This window comes from Stegodyphus dumicola, chromosome 9 (assembly GCF_044657685.1).
Source record: "Stegodyphus dumicola isolate Sdum_Otavi_A_Nest chromosome 9, ASM4465768v1".
NCBI lineage: Eukaryota > Metazoa > Arthropoda > Arachnida > Araneae > Eresidae > Stegodyphus > Stegodyphus dumicola.
The window spans coordinates 24,982,745-25,003,702 of record NC_140776.1 but is presented as its reverse complement, the minus strand read 5'-3'; the positions used below and the strand labels follow the sequence as shown (position 1 = coordinate 25,003,702).

The window sequence follows — 20,958 nt, the reverse complement described above, 5'->3', positions numbered from 1 at the left end:
TATATATTTTTAAGTCGTTATTTTTAAACATGTTGTAAAGTTATAAGGAGAAAAAAAATCTGAAAGCTTTCATATGTTATATTACGCGCAAAGGGGTGTTTTTTTAATGTTTTGCGTGTTGCATTTATTTATTATATATCATGTTCTTCGCACTTAAACCATAAAATTCAATTCAACAGCAATATCACAAAATATTCAACACAGTATATCTTTAGAATTTCCGATTAACAGACTCGCTTGCTGGAGATAATTTCCCCCCCCCCGTACAGTGTTGCCATATACCTCTTTCAAAGGTATCATGTTTGAATATTCATAAATTCCATTGGAGGGTAGGAAAAAATTCACAATATTCAAATATATGACGCACACGTGCTGAACCTTTTTATATTTACTGCATTTCAATCAAAACTGATAATTAAAACAATATTATGTATACGTTTTTAATACCGGTATATAATATATACTGGCGCCCCTACTGAGGGTACCTTGCCAATAGATGGCAGCATCAGGCTTCTCCTCTACTCTGTGAGATGACAGAATTTCTATACATTGTAATACTAGTTTATGATGCAATAATTTGCTTGTGATTAATTCACAAGTTGTTTAGGATTCAGTATTATGTTCATGAGTGTATGGGAAGTTTATTGACTCTGTTCTAGGACTGAATACAAGTATATTAGTTTTGTTTTATTCCTTGTTTACAATACTAGAGTTTCTCATTCGTCTCTGTTTAGCTAAAATTTTAATTTCAGCAATGCATCCTTTCCCGCGAGAAAGACTCGTCTGGCGTCAAAAAACGTTATACAACTGTAGAGGTTAAATTTGGCATTATTAGCCCCCAAACACACCTGTTGTTTTGGGTTTTCCAAAATCTTAGAATGCAGTGAAAATGACAGGTGATGGACAACAAATTTGTCACGCAGGGGTCATGCCACCTTCACAAAGTGACTGTAATAGCATCACACAAAGGGAAAGCTCTAAAAGTCAGGAAAATTGAAATGCACTTTAGATCCATTTCTTAGTGCAATAGAAAAACTGCTGATTTGAAAGCATGCTTTTATTCTTTGGGCAACGTTAAAGATAATTTTGTTAATTTCAGATGAGAGACTAAGGAATACAAGAAATATTTTCACCTTGGATTAGGATACAAGTACGTGGTTTTCGTCTTCACAGATGGTGAATTGAGGGAAATATTTCTAAGGCCAGTTTTAAATGCAAAACGTTTATCTTTGGAAGGGGAAAAAAAAAAAAAAAAAGCGCCAAATATTTGAGTTTTTAAAGTTTTGATTGAAATAAGAGCTTTGAGGTGTATCAAATAATAAAATCGTTTAACAGCTTTTCTTCTTGAACAAAATGATATATTACAGTGTTGCCATTGCTCGCTTTAAAATCGTTGAGTTTGTTAATTAAAAAATTTTATTAATGTTTGACAAAATATGAAACAGGTAATAAAACAAATTCCAAATGTGGGCTTCCAGATGCCCATATTCGATTGGAGGACTACGTTATTCAAAATTAGATGTCTCTAGGTACCGTTGTATTTTTACAGTGTGAGAAACATACATACATTCATGTAGATTCTTCATTATTTAATTTATTTAAATATAATGCAGGGCTCTAATATTTGGTGCAACATATTGAAAAGTGAACCGTTATCTAGTGAACCGACGCAAAATGCTAAAACGAAATTAATAGCCGTTCTGAGCAAATTGCCCCTTTGGGCTAAAAAAAGAAAGGAAAGAAAGTGAGAAATAGCTTCTGAATAAAATTATAAACAACTTAATTTTCTAATCTACTTGGCTGTATCAATACAATTGACTGGGATTTTGAAAGAATTTGAGTTGTATATTAATCGAAAGTTAATTGCAACTGTAGATAAATTATAGTAAATATCACTAAGCATGTCTAGATTACTTTTTTTATCAATACTTAAAGTTTATCTCATTTATATAGGTTTTCAGCTGACATGATGCTTTTAGTAGGCACAACCATGATGACCGTATCCATGGCGTCGATTCCTCTGTGCGATGCTCTTTGGGCTCTCGCCATTGTGCTAGCTGTAATGGGCTTTTTTATGGGTACAATCGACACAGTAGCCAACGTGTCGATGATTTGCATCTATGGGAAAGACGTCTCCCCTTTCTTACAGGTCAGTAATTTTCCATTTTAGAGTTCTTAATATTTGTTTCAAATTATTGCTGCTGATGATCTATTTCTGGTTTTCAGATTGATAAACTTTAGATGTGTGTTATCAATTCATCATCTCTAGCAACTGTTTTCATCACTACATTATAATATTTATAAGTTTCCTTTAAGTTAATTTGGGCAGTTTTTGTGAATTAGATCTTTACTGTTACTTCTCCTTTCCGTTTTTCTACCAGAATGCAAATTCAGTTCGAGAGTATTTACGAAGAGGTTTTTAGATTGTAAGACAGAGCATGCTTCTGCCTCTTGAGGCCACGTTACAATATTTCTGCTAACTCAGAAGCTTGAGTCAATTTCGCGTTAAGGGGACTCATACACCCTAAACCCCTTATGATCTTCGAATATGTGACTATTGCAAGAATTGGGATATTTTACTTATTTTAAAAGCAATTACTTCCAACTTTCTACAGCTGCCTACATAACATAGCTGCTTTGTAAACTAGTAACCAGAAAGTTTGTGTTGCCACAAATATTTTTGTAATTTAATCCGCTTTGTGACAAAATGTTTCGTCATGTTTCCTCCTTCCGCATATGATATTTTAAAAATGGCTAACGGTACGTACTTGAAATTCGATGGAATCCTTTATATGGGCACTATTTTCCAACTCAACCAAAAATCTGATTAATATTTTAATATTAAAAAATTTTATGCACGAAAACATTACAGATTTTTTTTAATAAAATGCATTTTATAAACTCAACTCCAAATAAAATAAATATTTAACATGAAATTCTTAGCATTTTTGGTTCACAGTAGTTTCCAAATGTTATCAAAGCTACATATTAAATGTGGAATTAAAGTATGCAACAGAATGTTTTAAACTGTGCGCGCAAGGTGGAAACATGACGAAATATTTTGTCACAAAGCGGATTAAATTATAAAAATATTTGTGACAACACAAACTTTCTAATTACTACTTCAGAAAGCAGCTATATTATCCAGTCAGCTGTAAAAAGTTGGAAGTAATTGCTTTTAAAATAAATAAGTTATCCCAATTATTGCAACCGTCACATATTCGAAGATCTTATGGGTTTTAAAGTGTATGAGTCCTCTTAAATCATTTGGTAGCCCTTGGCTACTAATGCCATTCAGCTGGAAAAAATGTGTTCCTTTACCCCATAATTATTATAAAATTATAAAAGATCTTTTTATCTTGAGTCATCATTTGTTGCCTCTAAAAGGTTCAGAGACTTTGGGAAAGAATAAAGTTTAGTTTATTTTATTACTTAAAAAACCTTCGTTTGTAATTTTAAAACTTACTACATGTTCGTGCTTAGAGCTATAACCAAAAGTTTTTTATTACTCACACCAATTTTAAAAGTTTTGTGTTGAGTTAAAAAAATAAAAAAAAATAAAGAGCACGAAAATAAAAGTATAAAAAATAAGTTAATAATTACATTTTCAACTGACGGATTCCTTCACATATATTTATCTTACATATATACTGTTATTTATAATTAAAGTAAATGAAGAACCTTTGGCATGGTAAAGCATGACGCTAAAGTCAAGAAGATGATGCGCACACAATCAGATCTTCGAAAACACATAACGGCAAAAAAGAGTTAAAATTTAACTCTCCTTGGTAACATCCAGTGTTAAACTCTATGTAGATGATAAACAACCTATTGCTAAATACAGCAGAAGCTTGGGAAAGGTGTAAAAGAGCATTTATTTAAAACTAAATAAAATGAACCGAAGGTACTTCTGAAGCTTGCAATTCCGCCAGCATTTGTGAGGAAATCTCAAAATCACTACGCCAAGCTTAATTTTAAATAAATTAATAGCCAAAGGCTACACAGAGGAATTTAACGCGAAGTTGGTTCAGAACCTCACTGGCGTGAATTTCAGCTACCGGCAGTTATAATACAAGGCCAAAGACAGGAATTCTACCTAAAGTAACAAACCTAGCAACGTGGCCACTAGTGGCAGAATAAGCTCTGTCTTAATAATCTCAAACCCCACTATAAATACATTCGAACTAATTTGCATTCTGGTTGAAAAACGAAAAGAGAGAAGTCGCAGTGCAGATTCAGAAAATAAAATAACTGGTTATTCAAATTTAAAAGAACTTCAAGGGATTGGTGAACTTTCTTAAATACGTCATACACATCGTAGAAACATTGTTTTTGGTAATGAGATATTAATCAGATTTAAGGGATGTTTCACAGCCAAGGTTCTTGAGATGCCTCCAAAAAAAAAAAAAAAAAAAAAAAAAAAAAAAAAAAAAACCCACCGAAACACGAAAGATCGAGCGTTTTGAGAACGTAGTATGGAGCCATTCCGCCCAAGTCAACGTCTCGGAAAGAGGACATTCAAGTAGTTAGCTTCTTGCGTCTTGTCAAAAATGGGCTGGATCTCCATTGTGCTGGAACTCACACACTTTAAATGGACTCTGCAATAGCTCTTAGCAACTCTAGTAAGACTTCCTGCAGAAAAATACGATACTTTCCACTGCAAATTCGGAAAAGCACATCGGCTTGTTCAGCAATCATGTCCTATGTATCGCTTTAAATGTTGAAGCTGTGGCACATTTATGCGTATGGAACAACCCTGTGCTAACGAACAAACGCCTTCTACACGCTTTACTTTCCGTTTTTAACTAGACATTTGTAAAGTCTGATATTCTTAGGAAGCATACAATATCAGTTTAAAAAAGACTATACAAGAATTATCTTCTAGTCTTGTGAAACAAAGTCGGAAGAAGGGTGCATAAGACTCTTTTATTTGAACACAAAAGAAGTAACAATGACCCCGCTTGGGGAAACACAAGCCAACGCTTCTGGCTTAACATAAATACGTAATGTTGAACTAAATCAAATGTAATAGATTGGCCTAACGGCTCACAGGATAAAGTAACGTGCAAAAAAGGCTCTGGTTTGTAGAAAATCGGCGAGACAAGCTTAATGGCTAGAAGCAATCAACGCCACAGAATCAAATCGCTAATAAATCACTGTATAACGTGGCCTCAAGTAGGACTCTAAAACACACTCTAAAATTAATTTGTGAAACTTTAAACACTTAAATAGCACTTTTTTGTCCCTCAATATAAATAAAAGCTCGCACTCTCATTTACATTCTGGCATGAAAAGTGTGGGTGAAAAGAGAGTGACAGAAAAGTACTACTAAAAGTTAAAATTATCTATTAGTTAAAAATAGGTAGCTAATTCCTCATACATTTTACAACAAAAACTAAAGAAGGGGGGGGAAGCGGAAGCAAAATAATAAAATAAAAAATTATTATCCGGAAGTGTTCTGCCAGTAAGTTAAAATTTTTTCATGTTTTTGAAACACCGGGACTAAAACAGGTCTATCAGCATTCTAATTAAAATGCATATTCTGTGATAAAAACACACATTTAAAAAAATATATATATATATAGGAAAAGCGGAACTCAGCTCGATGAATGCTAGAAAGATACTAGTTTTTGAAATCAGATGAGGATTACAAGTAATATTTTAAAGAGCAATGTGCGTACTTTCCAAATTATGTGAATTATTAATTTAACTGTAATCAGTAACAAATATGTGGAATTTTTCTGTTTCAGGCAATCCATTTCTTCTATGGTGTGGGAGCATTTTTAAGTCCCATGATCGCGCAACCTTTCTTGTTGAACGAAGACTGCAGCCCTTTTATATCCAACAATACAGAGCCCCTTTTCCCGGAAGAGCAGAATGAAACTCAGCCTGCTGCAACACTTGAAGAGGCACGCAGCATGACACACATCGACTACGCTTTTCTGATCATGGCTCTTACTATGGTAATTATAAAGCCACCATGTCCTTGAGTAAATGGGACTTATAGAAAGGTTACAAATTCATGTAGAAAGGTTAATACAGGTTACAAATTCATAAAGAAAGGTTAATACAGGTTACAAATTCATGTAGAAAGGTTAATACAGGTTACAAATTCATGTAGAAAGGTTAATACAGGTTACAAATTAAAGTTACAAAACTTTTTCGTTCATCTTTTTAAGAAAATTTCAATCTCAATACTTTATAAGATAATAATAGAGGGAGAGGAAAAATAAATCCTATGCAGTCAAAGATATCTTACTAACTAATCATTTTGCCAGTGTGTATCAAATATCTTATTGTAACACTGCTGAATTCATCTGTTATTTTAAAAGTAAGAAGTAAGTATTTAGTATGTGTAATTGTATTATACAGTATTTTTCCCCGCCTCCCAGCTTGCCTTCGGCGCCTTTTAACCAGGTTCGAGTTCCGGTGAGGGTACTGCACATTATCCACGTCTCCTACTTCAAAATAATCCAATGACTCTACAGTGGCAGCCGAACTAAAATGTGATGGAAAATAATTTGTCACCACCAGGATTTGGCGACAGAGTTCCCTAATCCCAAATCGCCCTTTAAAAGCCTTCTCCCTCTTCCAGCATGCCTTCGTGATGTAATGGTAGAACACTCGGCGCGTATTTGAAAAGTCCAGGTTCGAGTCCCGGCGAAGGGAGTTGCTCATTTTTCGCGTCTCCAGCATCAAAAAAAAAAAAAAAAAAAAAAAAACTTAATGACTCTACAGTGGCGCCCGAACTAAGAAAAAGGTGGTGGTCAATAATTCCTCCTCACCATGATTTGGCGATTTGGTCCCCTAATCCCCAGTCGCCTTTTAAAGGGTCGTCCAAACCGGTGTTTATCTGATTTAACGAAGTCCCATGTGTCGACTAGTTCCGCTATAAGTGCAGTTCAGATTTTTCACTTAGGGAAACTATCACATTATGGGGAAAAACTGGTTTTGGAGATGTCAGATGTCTCCGTTAGCTCAGATAAACCCCAGTCTGAACGGCCTTTAAAAGAGGGTACTTTCTCCCGCCTTCCAGCATGTCTTCGTGGTGTAATGGTAGCACACTCGACGCGTATTTGAGAGTTCCAGGTTCGAGACTAGGCACGGGCATTGCTCATTTTTCAAGGCTCCTGCTTCAAAATAACCTAATGACTCTACAATATCTTCCGAACTCTCATGTTTTCTTACGTTTCCTCTCGTTTAATATCAATTCGATAATAATTTTCGATTTTTAGAATAATTTATACACCCGTTTTATTTTTCTAATATTTTAATTATGTTTTATACAGCAGTAGAAAAGCGCCATATGAAAAAAAAAAAAAAAAAAAAAAGGAAACAGAAACGTTTTTTGCAATCATTAAAAAAAATTATCGCATTAACGAATTATGTTGCAATGCTCATCCAATTATTTTTAAAATATTAGTCTAAACAGGTTTTAGTAATTTATGTATGAATTACAGAAATTAAATGCCTAATATTTAAGCATTAAAAATAAAAACATATAAAATGTAAAACGCTCTTTTATAATCTTTCTTAGCGACTTATCTGTTTTGCTGTAGTCATAGAATGTAGGAAGCTCAAAATTAATTACGAACATCAAGGAGTTCCTGAGCTAAAATAGATTCTGATTTATAATAATCACCTTCCGTTTTAATTAGATTGTTTGATATACTACATTTTCAATGACTTTTGAATTATATCAGGTTTAGTTCCCTTCAATGCTTTTATTTATCCAGTCACACAGTATTTCTAGATTGGCATTGGCGCATTTGGTCTCCTTTCCCTTCCCTGTTACTTCCTTGCTCTCGATTTTCGCTTCAAAATCACTGCTTCAAGTGAACAGAAAACATCTAACTCCTAATTCCGCGAATTCATTTGTATCAGAAGTGCATTCTTACCTGAAACAAAATGTCCACCTTATCTTGAAACCCTAGAATAACAGTCTTGTCCCACCTGCGTTGAACACAGCGCACCCTTTTTGAAGAATTACTTACTCTCTCAAGCATCCCCCCGACATATTGTTCCCCTTATCGCTTGTCATTTCAGTATACCATTGTTCGAAAGCCTGAGAAAAGTCTTCGAATTAATGACTTCAAATGGTAAGAGCATCGCACATGTATCTCTCAAGTTTTTTTTTTTTTGTAAAGAAAAGAATGCACGTTATACGGCGAATATACCTAAACGCTAAAAAATATAGTTTGAAATTATAGATGGGCGTTATACGGAGTAATAATTCGATATACAATTATTATACTAAGTTTAAATTTATTATATAAATTAGAATAATTTTTCGTTCTTTATTCATAAAATTTGAGGCAATTTCAGCGACGGATGGCGTAAACTACATAGAAAACCAAATTCTGTAGCTGCAAATATAAAATTCCTAAAATAGCTTTTAAAAGAAAACAAATAATTAACCAATATCTACTTTTTTCATGAAATATCGTCTTTGTTTTTCTGATTAAAAGTCTCTTTGTTTCGATTTCAAATTTATTCAATTTCTTCTCTCGAAAAGATGCTTTGGAACATTAAAAAGAAAATTCTGTTGGCACTTGCTCAAATTTTATTTCTAAAGTTGACATTCACAAGTCATTACATTTCAGGCAGCGTGAACTTTTGGCAAAGAATACTGATTCATAGCGATCGATTTTGAAATTAATGTCAGGGCCTTTTTAAAGATCTCAAAACATTTTGAGGAATGATGTTCTTAAAACTTATTACATTGTCTATTCAATGAAATGGGTTTATCTTGGTGAAACGAAGAATAGAATGATTACGGAGAGTAAAAAATATTGTTTTGCAACAGATACTTCATGAAAATAATCTACAGAAATCATTTTTCAAGTTACAGTATAGCTGTGAAAATCTAATGAGATGGTATAAAAATTATGGTTAAATTCTTCCACTCTTAGCATTTGCTTGAAGTTCGACAGTTAACTTGATGTTAACATCATGTTTGTATTATCATAACAAATAGGTTACGATACAAAAATAACATATATATTTAACAATATAGTTATAAATATAAATTAGTGCATTGCTAAATTAGAGCAGAATATGAGTTGCACAATAGTGTGCTGTATTTTCATAATTTTAGCATCGACATTTTCTTGTGTAGAAGTTTAATATTTCCACTATAAATTTCAATAGTACTATAATGTATTTTCTTCCTCTTTTCTATATGTCTTCGTAGTGTAACGGTAGCACACCCGACGCACATTCGAGAGTTCCAGGTTCGAGTCCCGGCGAGGGTATTCCTCATTTTTCATGTACTCCTGTTTAAAAATAACAGTGGCGCCCGAACTAAAAGGTGGTAGATAATGATTCTTCACCACCAGGATTTGGCGACTGGGTGCCGTAATCCCCAGTAACCCTTTAAAAAGAGGATTGTATAAGGTTAGTTAGTTAGTTCTATATACAAGTGTATAAGGAGTGTATAAGGTATTTTCTCCCTCCTTTCTGCATGCCTTCGTGGTGTAAAGGTAGACACACGACTCGCATTCCAGAGGTCCAGGTTCGAGTCCCGGCGAGGCCCGTTTTTCAAGTCTCTAGCATCAAAATAACCCAATGACTTTACAGGACCTCCCAGTAACGGACACCTACCAGAGTAGATATTTATGTCTCCTAAATAGAGGTATCCCTTCTTCAGAGGATACATACTAAATATATGTAATTTAATTAGAAATTCAGGTTGTATCAAGCTTTAAATAAATGATATAGAAATAAGTAACATAGCCACAGGTATTTATTTGAATTTGAAATTAATGAAAAATGAAAATTCTTAATTAAAAAAAAGTTTAATTAATGCAAAAACGTATCAAATGAACAACAGACTTTGGTACTTGCTTAAATTTATTGAAAATAATCCGTTTCACGGGTTTATTTGAAAGTTTGTGAATTTCAAGCACTTTTTTTCCATGCGGATATTTAAGTCACTGATTATCTTAAATCCTTCACTCTCACCTTCAGTAATCATGAATTGTTTTAATTGGAAGGCGTACTTTAAGGCATCTCTATAGTTTTTTTTTTTATGTTACACTTTTCGCCCTTTTTTTCTTCGTCTTCCTCACTGTTTTCCAAGCTATTTTTATTAAGGCTCACATCATCAAGTACAGTCGAAATAAAAGATTTTATGTCGTCATTGGTATCTTCAGTGCAAAAATATTCATCAATTTCTAAATACTCATGCATTAGAGCTCTGATTTTAACAAGTTCAGACAGTTCATTTTCATCACACTCTAGTGGATTCACTGAGGGCACTCGAAATAATAATTTCAAAGCCTGCTTTCTTAAAATAGTGCTGAACACAACTTTGTGATACGGATTTAACGGCTTTTGGTATCCACAGAATGACATTCAATACATCGACACATTTTATATGCTGATCGCTGTTTCCGCAGGCAGCTTGATAAAGAACATGCCATAAAAACAGTTTTCTGTAATGAACTTTGAAGCTTTTAATCATACGTTGGTTCAAAGGCTGTAATAGTGATGCTGCATCATGTGGTAAAAACACTAGTTTTCACTAATTTCAGTTTTACAATTGGTGGGTGGGCTAGCGAATTGTCAAGAAATAGCAGAATCTTACTGTATTTTTATGCGTTGTTTCATTAAGAGCAGTCAACCATTTCAGCACTGCGCTTTTCGTCATCCGTGATTTTTTATTGTGATGTCAATGAACCCATAAAGATTGTGACTTAATGTGTTTGAACCATCTTGGCTTTTTGGTTTCTCCAGTTACAAGTGGTTGCTCAAACTCTCTTTCCATGTTACAACAAAGTAATACAGCTTACCACCTTGGAGCTTTACCACCACAGCACTTTTCTCCTTTGAAGCATTGTTTTATTCGGGAAAATTCCCTAAAATAATCCAGTTTCATCTGCACGGTAGATGTTTTTAGCCTCAAATCCTTCACAAATTTCATTTAGCTTTTTTATCCAGTCTGTTACATGTTGCACATCTATTGATTTTTCTTCATCACAAATAGTCTTAAAAGTAACGTTATGTCTTTGCTTACATTTTTGTAACCAACTATTTGATGCTTTGAAGTTCTACAATCTCAGATCATTTGCAACATTTTTTTTTTTTTTTTTCTTTTCTTGCAATACAAACTCCACTTAATAGAATATTGTTTGCTCCTCTTATTGAACTCCACTTACTTTGCCACTCCACTTACTGGCATACTCTTTGCTCTTACAGAACAAAAACAGTTGAACACTAATGCATCAATTTCACATGCTTCAGGTTTTCTAAATTTTACAGTCTTGGAGTGCTCATTTGAATAGTATTTCATGCGAATTTTATGTTTTCTCTGTTCCTTTAGTACGTAACATACTTGGTATTTACGTATTCCAAATTTTTGCCCTAAATCCCTCAAACTAAGCTTTTCAGTTTCTGCTACATGGATTAAATCAACTTTTTGTTTTAAAGTTTCCCCTTTATCCCCTTTATAAATAAAATATACAACACACAAAATAATATACAACACACAGGTATAAAACTACATTTCTTTTACTTACCTCTCCTAGCAAGAAATAAGAATGATAGAAGATTTCACTCTATTCACGTTGTGAGATTCTTGTCCTTGGCAGGTGGCCCAATCGCCTCACCACCATTTCTTTTCCAATGGACCCTCCCTTTAACTGAGATAAAAATTATCTTTACTAACACTCTTTTCTTAATTTCACAGCAGGTCAGAGGAATTCATGAAAACAATCAGGAGATAAAAACTTCCACTACAATCGTTAATGGGTCAAGTTAGACCTACGCTTGCTCCTATTAGGATCATGACATGGAATGCTAGAGGCATTGCTTATAAAACTACGGAACTTTATACCTTTTTCAGGGATCATGATATTGACGTGGCGATGATTACAGAGACTTTTGCTACGCCGAGTACCCAGATGAAAATCCCGAATTATGTTTGCTATAGATGCGATCGACTAAGTCACCGAGGTGGGGGGGGGGTCGCAATTCTTGTCCGCAACTCCCTACAATCCTGTCTTATCAATGACGAGCGATTTAATGGACACGAGCTGGTCATGGTATCTGTCCGTCTCCCGCACTATGGGAATGTGTATTTTAACTCTATGTATAATCCTCCGAGGAATATTCTCGATGTCAATTACTTAGCAAAGATATTGGATATCAACAAGCAGGTTATTTTGGCGGGTGATCTAAATGCAAAGAACCAAGAATGGAATTGCAAGAGGACTAATAACAACGGTATTAAATTGTCGGAGTTCATTAATAATTACCCGGTTTATTTACATGTGCCAAGGAGCACACTTATTTGCCCAATAACGGTAATTCGGGTGATATTCTTGACATCTTCCTTTCTACCATCTCACTGTCTTTTAGCCTGGAGGTCTTACAGGATCTAGACTCGGATCACTGCCCAGTCATTGCGACTCTTGGCACGACTAAAGAAGTCATGGAAGAGCTTATCAATACAACGAACTGGAGGGAATATAATGAAATACTCTCTGAAAGTCGCACAAACCTTATGCTACGCACTCCCGATGACATAGAGCGTGCTGCGAGGCAGCTGACGACAGATATACAAAACGCTTATGACGCAGCCACCAGAAAGATTCCAAGAAAGCATATCACAAATAAACTACCGATTCGAATTAAAAATCTTATCAGAGACAGGAACAAGATCAGAAAGAGGTTTCACCTTACCTATGACCCGAACACAAAGAAAGACATGAATAGGCTCAGTAGAGAAATCAAAAAACAGATCAGTATTTACCGTAAGGATCTATGGGACGAAAAGATAGAAAGCTTTAATGAGCCAAGTAATTCTTTTTGGTCTTTTGTAAGACGTTTAAAAAATAAGAATACGGTAAACAGACCAATTTATCATGAGCATGGGATTGCACTTACAAATAGTGAAAAATGTAACACGCTTGCAGAACATTTTGAAAAGCAGTTTACCCAGAACAAATCACCATCTAATCAGGATTTTTCTACCTTAGTAAACTTCACAGTTTCTAACTGGATGGATAACTATAATACGCAGAGTCATCTTGAGCTCACTTCACCCCAAGAAATACTCAGCATCATCAAAAAACTCAGGAACAGGAAGGCCCCTGGGCAGGACAATATAAATAATGTGGCACTTAAATGGCTGCCGATTAACATGGTCAACAGGTTCACAGGCATTCTAAACGCTTGCCTTTATAACAGTTACTTTCCGCAAATCTGGAAATCTGCTAAGATGATAGTATTCTCTAAACCGGGAAAAAAATCTTACGAAAACAGAAGGGTACAGGCCCATTAGCCTGTTACCCAGTATGGGTAAAATACTAGAAAGAATTATCCTTAGCCGTATTCAGCCTCACATGGATAAGCTACCTCTAGAACAATTTGGTTTTAGAAAAGCACTTTCCACGACTAAACAGCTAGTTCGACTAAACGAATTCATTGGCAGTGCACTGCACAACAAGAGATATGTTGCCTTACTCATGCTAGACGTGGCGAAGGCGTTCGACCGCGTCTGGTATGAGGGGCTTATTTATAAGTTAATCAGCTTTAAGTTCAGTGATGCGCTGATTAAAATTATTTATTCTTTCCTGACAAACAGAACTTTCCACATTCAAATTGGAGAAAGTAAATCTATTATGAAAGAAGTAAAGGCCGGGGTCCCACAGGGATCTATTTTAGGGCCAGTACTCTATCTTTTCTACGTAGCAGACTTACCTGCTGAACACCTTGATCAAAACTTCTTCATGGGGTGCTACGCAGATGATACAGCTTTCGCTGTCAAGTCTGGGACACCGAATTTTGCCCTAAAGAAACTACAGAGATTTATGCCCAAGCTGGAACATTGGTGCGCCAAATGGAAAATAGCAATCAATGCTGATAAGTCCAAACTGCTAATCTTTAAGAAAAACAAGATGAATCATCCCTTGACAAAACAACTGATACTCTTTGACACTGCAGTGCCTGTTGTCAAAAGTGCTACCTACCTTGGACTAAAATATTGTTCAAATTTCCTCTGGAAAGAACATATTAACTGCATTAGAGGAAAAACTATCGAAGTCTTACGTAGTCTCACGCCGCTTCTGTCTGCGACTTCCAGATTAGATTTAAAAAGGAAAAGACATATATATATATCTATCATACGTCCTATCTTCTCATATGCCTCTCCCGCCTGGGCAACTGTTCAGAAGAAGGAGATAGACAAGTTACAAATTTTACGAAATAAAGCTCTTCGAATGATAGCTAATGCACATTATTACGTTTCAAATCACACTCTACACCGTGACTTGAAAATGGACTCCGTCGAGACGTATTTGCATAATGCTAACAACAATTTCTTTAATAAGGCTCAGGAATGTGTACACATGACTGATCTGAATGTCTTGGATTATGTGATTCTTGATGAAGATGCTTCGTTAAGACCACTCGCGGCCCACCTCGCCAGGGACTTAAATTTCCCAACGTAAGATTTTCATGACGGGTACGCACTGCTCTTGTACATATGGTATATAGTGTAATTATTTTTATTTTTATTTTTATTTTTCAATTGTAGTTTATGTATTTCCTTTTCACGTTACAGTAGTATGTATGTAATAAAGTATGATATGTTTAATTATTATGATGTGTTTTAAATTCAGATGTCAAGATTGAAATTGTAGGTTTTTGTCTGTGTTTCTTTGATGTTCAACACAAACATTTCACACAGATCCTCACGGCTCCTGCTTTGCGAATTTCTTATTGTGCGCGCCTCTAAAGGCCTTGCGACGCATGGTCGCCCCCTGTAAGCACCTTTGACCTCTCTAAACTTGTCAAGAAACTGCAACGTCATGTGCCCTTTGGGCTTATTTTCAAGAGCCGGACAAGTTGCGCAGCCGCGCGACATTTCGGCTATAGTCGCACAGACTAGACTAGACTCTTTTCTTCCCCTTATACTGACAGCTGTAGCAAGAATGAATTCTGTGAAGGAGAAACATCCTTTTGATTTTACCACAAGTTGCTTTTTTCCATGGTATTGTTGCCTACTGAAAAGCAATTTTCAAAAAAGAGAGACTTTTCATTTCATTGTTCCCTTGTCATAAAAGTATCTTTCACCGAGCCCAAACTTGCCTTTAAACCACGATTACTAACAAAGAGTATTTTTATTATTATTTATTTTTCTACTTTTGTCTTACTTTGAAATTAATTTTCAGTGTCCCTTAAAGAGAGTGTCCGTTAATAAGAGGTAAATAAATTAAGGTCATTATTCAAAGAGACCGAAACTAACAGTATTGTCAATTAAACAGAAATGTCTCTTGTTCGGAGGTGTCTCTTACAGGAGGTATTACTGTATACATGATGGATCTTCAAACTGAAATTTGATATCAAAAGTTTAAATTTTTGTATGGTCGTTAAAATTAGACTGAAATTGGACTTATAAAAATACTGTTGGGTGCGTACGGGTTCGTTATGAAATGAATTCACAAGTCCGATGAAAAATGAACAAAAATTTATTATTATCACAACAAAAATGCTTAAATTTTCTCAAATAATCGTGCAGTATTACAATATCTCACAGAAGTTACCTTCTAACTACTCAAATGTGCAATAGAACGTAATTCAAAACAGCTAAAGAACGCTAATCCACGAATTCACTACAATCAACAAGAGCAATTTTCTAAACAACAACAAACTAAGCAACTTCTACAAACTGAAATGTTTCCCCCCTTTTATAAGATTTTAAAATCACGCGCTAGAATTTTCCAGTACTTTCTCGAAATCAAAAAGAGATATTTATTTATTTAATGCACGCGCTCTTGTATTTTCAATTTTCCCGCTTAGCTTTCTTTTAATATTCGTCACGCGCTGCACTGCGCGAGAAATAAAACCATTTAATTTATAATTGAACTAACATTAGCTTTTTAAATACCAAATTCGTAACAATACTATGCATTTCAAAGGATTCTAAGGAGAGTCTCCAGAGATACATAGAAGTTTCCCATAAATCTAGCATTAGTCTAAATTTTAATGTGCCTATTAACGTGCTTTCCATTTATATTGTTGGATACGTACGGGATCGTAATAAATTGAATTTCACAGGCCCGATGATAGGTTAATAAAATAAATTTTTATCAGAAAAACACTTCAAAGTTCTGAAATTTTCCATAGAAATACTCGTACAAGTGTTCACATACAATCAATAGTTACGCTTCAAACTAATAAGAACGTTAAACATAACTCAGTGTAAAACGCACCCAAAGAGAAAGCTAATACGAAGATATCTTAGTTCACGCTGAACTAACAACTCGGCCGCTGAGACAAACCGGCCGCTGAGATATTTCTAGTACTTTCTGTTTCTCGACAATATGAGAGTCGAATTACAGTTGCAACTAATATAGTGGTAAATTACATTTATTCAATTACGTACGGGAAATAATAATAATAACAATACCTGTTGCGGGGATGCAGGGATCGGACCAAAATGTCGCCAATTTTGACGACTTTTGGCGATTTCTAGCCAAATTACCGAGACACCCAGTTTAAATGGACTTGCCCCTGTAATGGTACTTTTCCCGCATATCTTATCTCTTTTACACTTTTCTTGAAAAACAAAACAATTTCACATATACTTGTACTAAAAATCATCTATATATTACAAAATTTGTCCTTGTGTTAAACACCACCACTAAAAAGGCAAAATTTAAGATTTATATCAAAGGTATACTTAAAAATCATCGATATAATTTTCCTCAAACTACGCCTGACAAAACTAAACTTCGTATTCAAAAAAGCTTGTGCCTTTAATGCAAAGTTTTAGGCTGCAGTGCTCCCCCACCCCCAAGGGAAAAAAATACTGCATTCCTAGAATGTTAGGTTTAAAAATTTATATTGAAATTAACTGAAAGAAGCTCGCTACACAAATCATTGATTCTATTTTCTTTGGAAAGAATGTTTTTTGATTGCACCGAAAAATTTACATTTTGTGCTAAATAAATTTATATTTTATATTAAATTTAAGATAATAATATACAATCGTCATTAGGAATTCATGTCTTAAATGTGTAACAAAATCTGACAGTTTCAGTTCAACAATTTTTTATTTTGTGAAATATTCACAGAAGAAAGTTTAACCTTAAGTAAAGTAAGTTCATTGTAATCTCTCTGATATGTATATAAATCTTATGTTGTTATAACACGACGTAAAAAATTCTATATAACATTAAGAAACCTCTATCATGAATTATTACTTTCAAGATACAGAACCATTTCAAGATACAGAACAATTAAATTAATTTTAAATTTCCCGTTTTTAGGTGCCTGTAGTAGCTCTGGCTTTTTCACTGGTTGGAAAGAAACACTGTCTGCGGCTATTAGGTGGGGACACTCATGATCTGGAAGGCAAATTGAGTAAGGAGTATCAAAATATGGGAGGTAAGTGGATATCCTGATGGATACTTCATAAAATAATATGTATGTCGTGAAACTTCGTAGTGAATTGTAAGATTATAGTTTTTTACAATTTTCGTTTCTTATTTCTTCGAATAAATTAAGAGAAAAAATAATGTGAAATAAAGAATTTAATAAAATATTGGTCTTCATATTTCACTTCATGTATTTGAAGGGAAAAAAAGGGCAAATTTCAATTCTGAATAATTTAGCCATGATCGTTGCAACTCAAAATTAATTATTTAATCCTTATAGACATTGTAAAGTGAAGCTAAAACTCAGGTTAACAGGGCACAGTGTTAAGTCGCCAGAATTTACAAACTTAATTAGGTGATTTGTAACAAGCAAAATTCAAAAGTCACCAAAAGCTTATGCGGCGGCCGCTGTCGACAAATACAAATTACCGATACAGCATATAAAAAACTTGAATAAACATGAACTCAAATTCTGAGATCATCTTATAAACAACTTCATTACAATTCGCGTCAGTCATTCTAGCGACAAAAAATTTCGAATGGCATTTAGATAGCAACAAAATAGTGATTATCGTAGTGAACTCGGAGAAATTCTCTTAAATACTGTTACGAAATGCCAACTGCAGCGAGATAGTTTCCCCGCAAAATGGGGTTAGGGTTGCCAGACAGTGGCACTAAAAGGCAGGGTTGCCACATTTGGAGCGAAATTCCCCATTTGGCAACAAAATTGGAGATATGCCATAGACGGAGCGAGAATATTCTAGAACACAATCTTAGCGGTTTTCTCGGGTATATTCTCGAGAAGGTAGGTTAAAACCATATATATATATATACCCGCCTATACGCGAAGTAATAGAAGTAATGGTTTCTTGAGTTCAGCGGTTAACTTGAGAGCGAGCAACCGATTTTAGAGCTGCACTTTAGTGCTTTGCCGTGAAGCTGTCTTCCACGTTATAGCCTGAAGGGTGTGTTGCTAATTGTTTCAGCGTGTTTCTCGTAGTTTTTTTTGATGACTCATAACGTGTCCTTGGAACTCTCCTGTGTAATACTGGCTAATAAACTGTGTTTTGATTCTTCGTCAAGTGTTGTCATCAATTGCTCCAGATCCACGAAACCGTCGAAAGCAACAATACGAATCTAAATTACGACTTACAACTCTGTTGTGTTACTTATTGCGCCATTTTTCTGAATTGAAAGATCTTTCGGTGTTTTGAGTACGATGGTAAGGTACCGTAATATGGAAAACACTCCAGAGTATGTTATTCTGCTGAAAAAGATTCCCAAACTTTAATCATTTTCTCAAAATTCAAAAGAAAAACCGAAATGGCAGTTAACTTAAATTCTTCTTTAGAGAAATGAAACTTTCTTTTGAGAATTACTTAGGTTACATAAAACCAGAGTTAAGATCTTACGAGTGTGTCGTGGTCAAGCTTATCCATTATTGGCGTTGAACTAGACGATAATTTTGTTTACTAATTCAGAAGTCAAACAACAAAAATCAGCGTTATATTTACAAAATTTTCACAGGACTAGTTTCGACATTTTTTTTGCAGTTTTGCAGCTGAGGATGGTGGTTCGGTAAAACCATCGAAACTAGTCCTGTGAAAATTTTGTAAATATAACGCTGATTTTTGTTGTTTGACTTCTGAATTAGTATTTATTCGGCGTGTTATTGTGTATTTATAATTTTGTTTGTCGAATTGTTCGATGGAAAAATACGTAAGTATCCTATTACATACTGATTAAGTCTGAAAGACAAATTAAATTACGTGCCAAAATTCAGAAGTCTTATGAATAGAGGAACTCGAGTGTTTAATGATTAAGGACTGAGTTCAAAATTGACTCGCAGAGTCTATAAAAAATATTTCAGACATGTAACTAACTTTCTTGAATACGTAAAAGACTTTAAAATAAATTTTTAAAAACATTTAAAAAAAGGTATTTACATACTATCACAACCATTTTAGTAGAAGTAGCCAAATTTTCAGAGTGCCAAACTCTGACAACATGTGCATAATCATTCTTCCGGCAGCCATGCTCATAGCAATTGTTTCAGCAGAGCAACGCCGCAATTTTCATATGCTTTCTCTTTTGTTGTATACCAAGTGTTCCAAATGTTTTTATTCACAAATCGTGATAATTTTTGTCTTAGTTTAAAAAAATAAGCTTGTGGAATTCGCAAGCAAAGGAAGGAACCAGGTTAAAATTTCGACATTAATACAGAATTTTGCTGAAAATTTTCTAAAGTGAACAACTAGGAAGTACGTTTCTAGATAGCCGCTGTTGCCGAAGATTTCACGAAGCCGAGACTACACAATTCTGTGATATTTCTTCAGTGAAAACAGATCGCTGTGTACTTCGGGAGAAGAATAACGCCAAGAAAAGAAAAGAAAAAAAAAAAAAAAAAAAAAAAAAAAAAGGAAAGAAAGAAAGAAAAAATAAGAAAGATTTAAAGACGAATGTGCTTTATTTTTTTAATGTATGAGATAATAGTTATTAAATAATTCCAATTTGTATTTTAAATTGATAAACTATGTTTTCTTTTCCTATGTTAATATAGTTTATCAAACTTACTATAAATATCAATAATTTGGGAATCTTTCTAACGCGAAAACCACCACCTTGCACATGCTAAGTAATTTTTACATTTTTATTCCCCAAAAAATCGCCAAATTGCGCCAAGATGGCTGCGTTAGTAATTAAGTAGCAAAAAAACGTGAAATGAGTTTCAATATTTTTCTTGGCAGGGCTGGTTGGGGCATCTTCCTTGCAACTTCCGTTCGTGTTACATCCTTGTATCTCACAATCCGAGGATGTGACTTACACAAGTCCTTTTCTTTCTTTTTACCCTCCCTTTCATACCCTCTGTTTTATGCAAACTGTAATATGTTTCAGTAATTTATAAAAACTTATAAATGTTCCCCTCAGTATAAACTATCACTTTATGATTAATTTAAAGATTTTCTGTACATACACATAATAATATAGATAAAAACATTTATTCAGAAATTTACAAAATTTTTAAAGCAAATTCCAGTTTGCAGAGAAATTAAAGGTATAAGAGAAAAAGATGGGGGCGAGGAGCTGCATGGAAAACGAACTTTTAGAAGAACAAAGAAAGATTTTAAAAATACAATAAATAAATAAATAAAATTAAAAAATTACATATTAAATTTCATCTATTAAAATTTTTAATATGCGAAAAAACTGTATTATCATCAAGTGTCATCCGCTACAAGTTAAAAAAAATGTATTTGAACTTGAGTGGATGATCGAGTGAAAATTTGAACAAGGTGTAGGAATTAAAAAAAAATATATATACATTTTTGTAAAAGTTACAAGCAGATGTAGGTCTCGATTCCTAAATCATTGAACACGGAGCGACATCCTGTTCACGACAAATGCATAGAAGACGAATAAAAAATCTGTGGTTTTACGTGATGACAACATTTGTTAAGTCGTATGAATGATAAATGCAAGGTAACGCAGTGTAACGTAGCAGTCCAGAAAATTTGTAGAAATTCCACTAAAGACGCCTTTTAAAGTCAAGTGTTTATATTTCTCAAAATTGCAT

General features: G+C 34.3%; 1 protein-coding gene across 1 annotated transcript in view; it reads left to right on the top strand.

Moving 5' to 3' along the window:
• LOC118202001 (solute carrier family 60 member 1-like) overlaps positions 1–20,958 on the top strand; it is a 136,394-nt gene that overhangs the window by 92,966 nt on the left and 22,470 nt on the right. Inside the window, exons 2-4 of the mRNA XM_085823286.1 lie at positions 1,954–2,149; positions 5,751–5,963; positions 17,277–17,394. Of these exons, the coding sequence (XP_085679412.1) occupies positions 1,954–2,149; positions 5,751–5,963; positions 17,277–17,394 (527 nt within the window). The remainder of the gene's footprint in view (positions 1–1,953; positions 2,150–5,750; positions 5,964–17,276; positions 17,395–20,958) is intronic.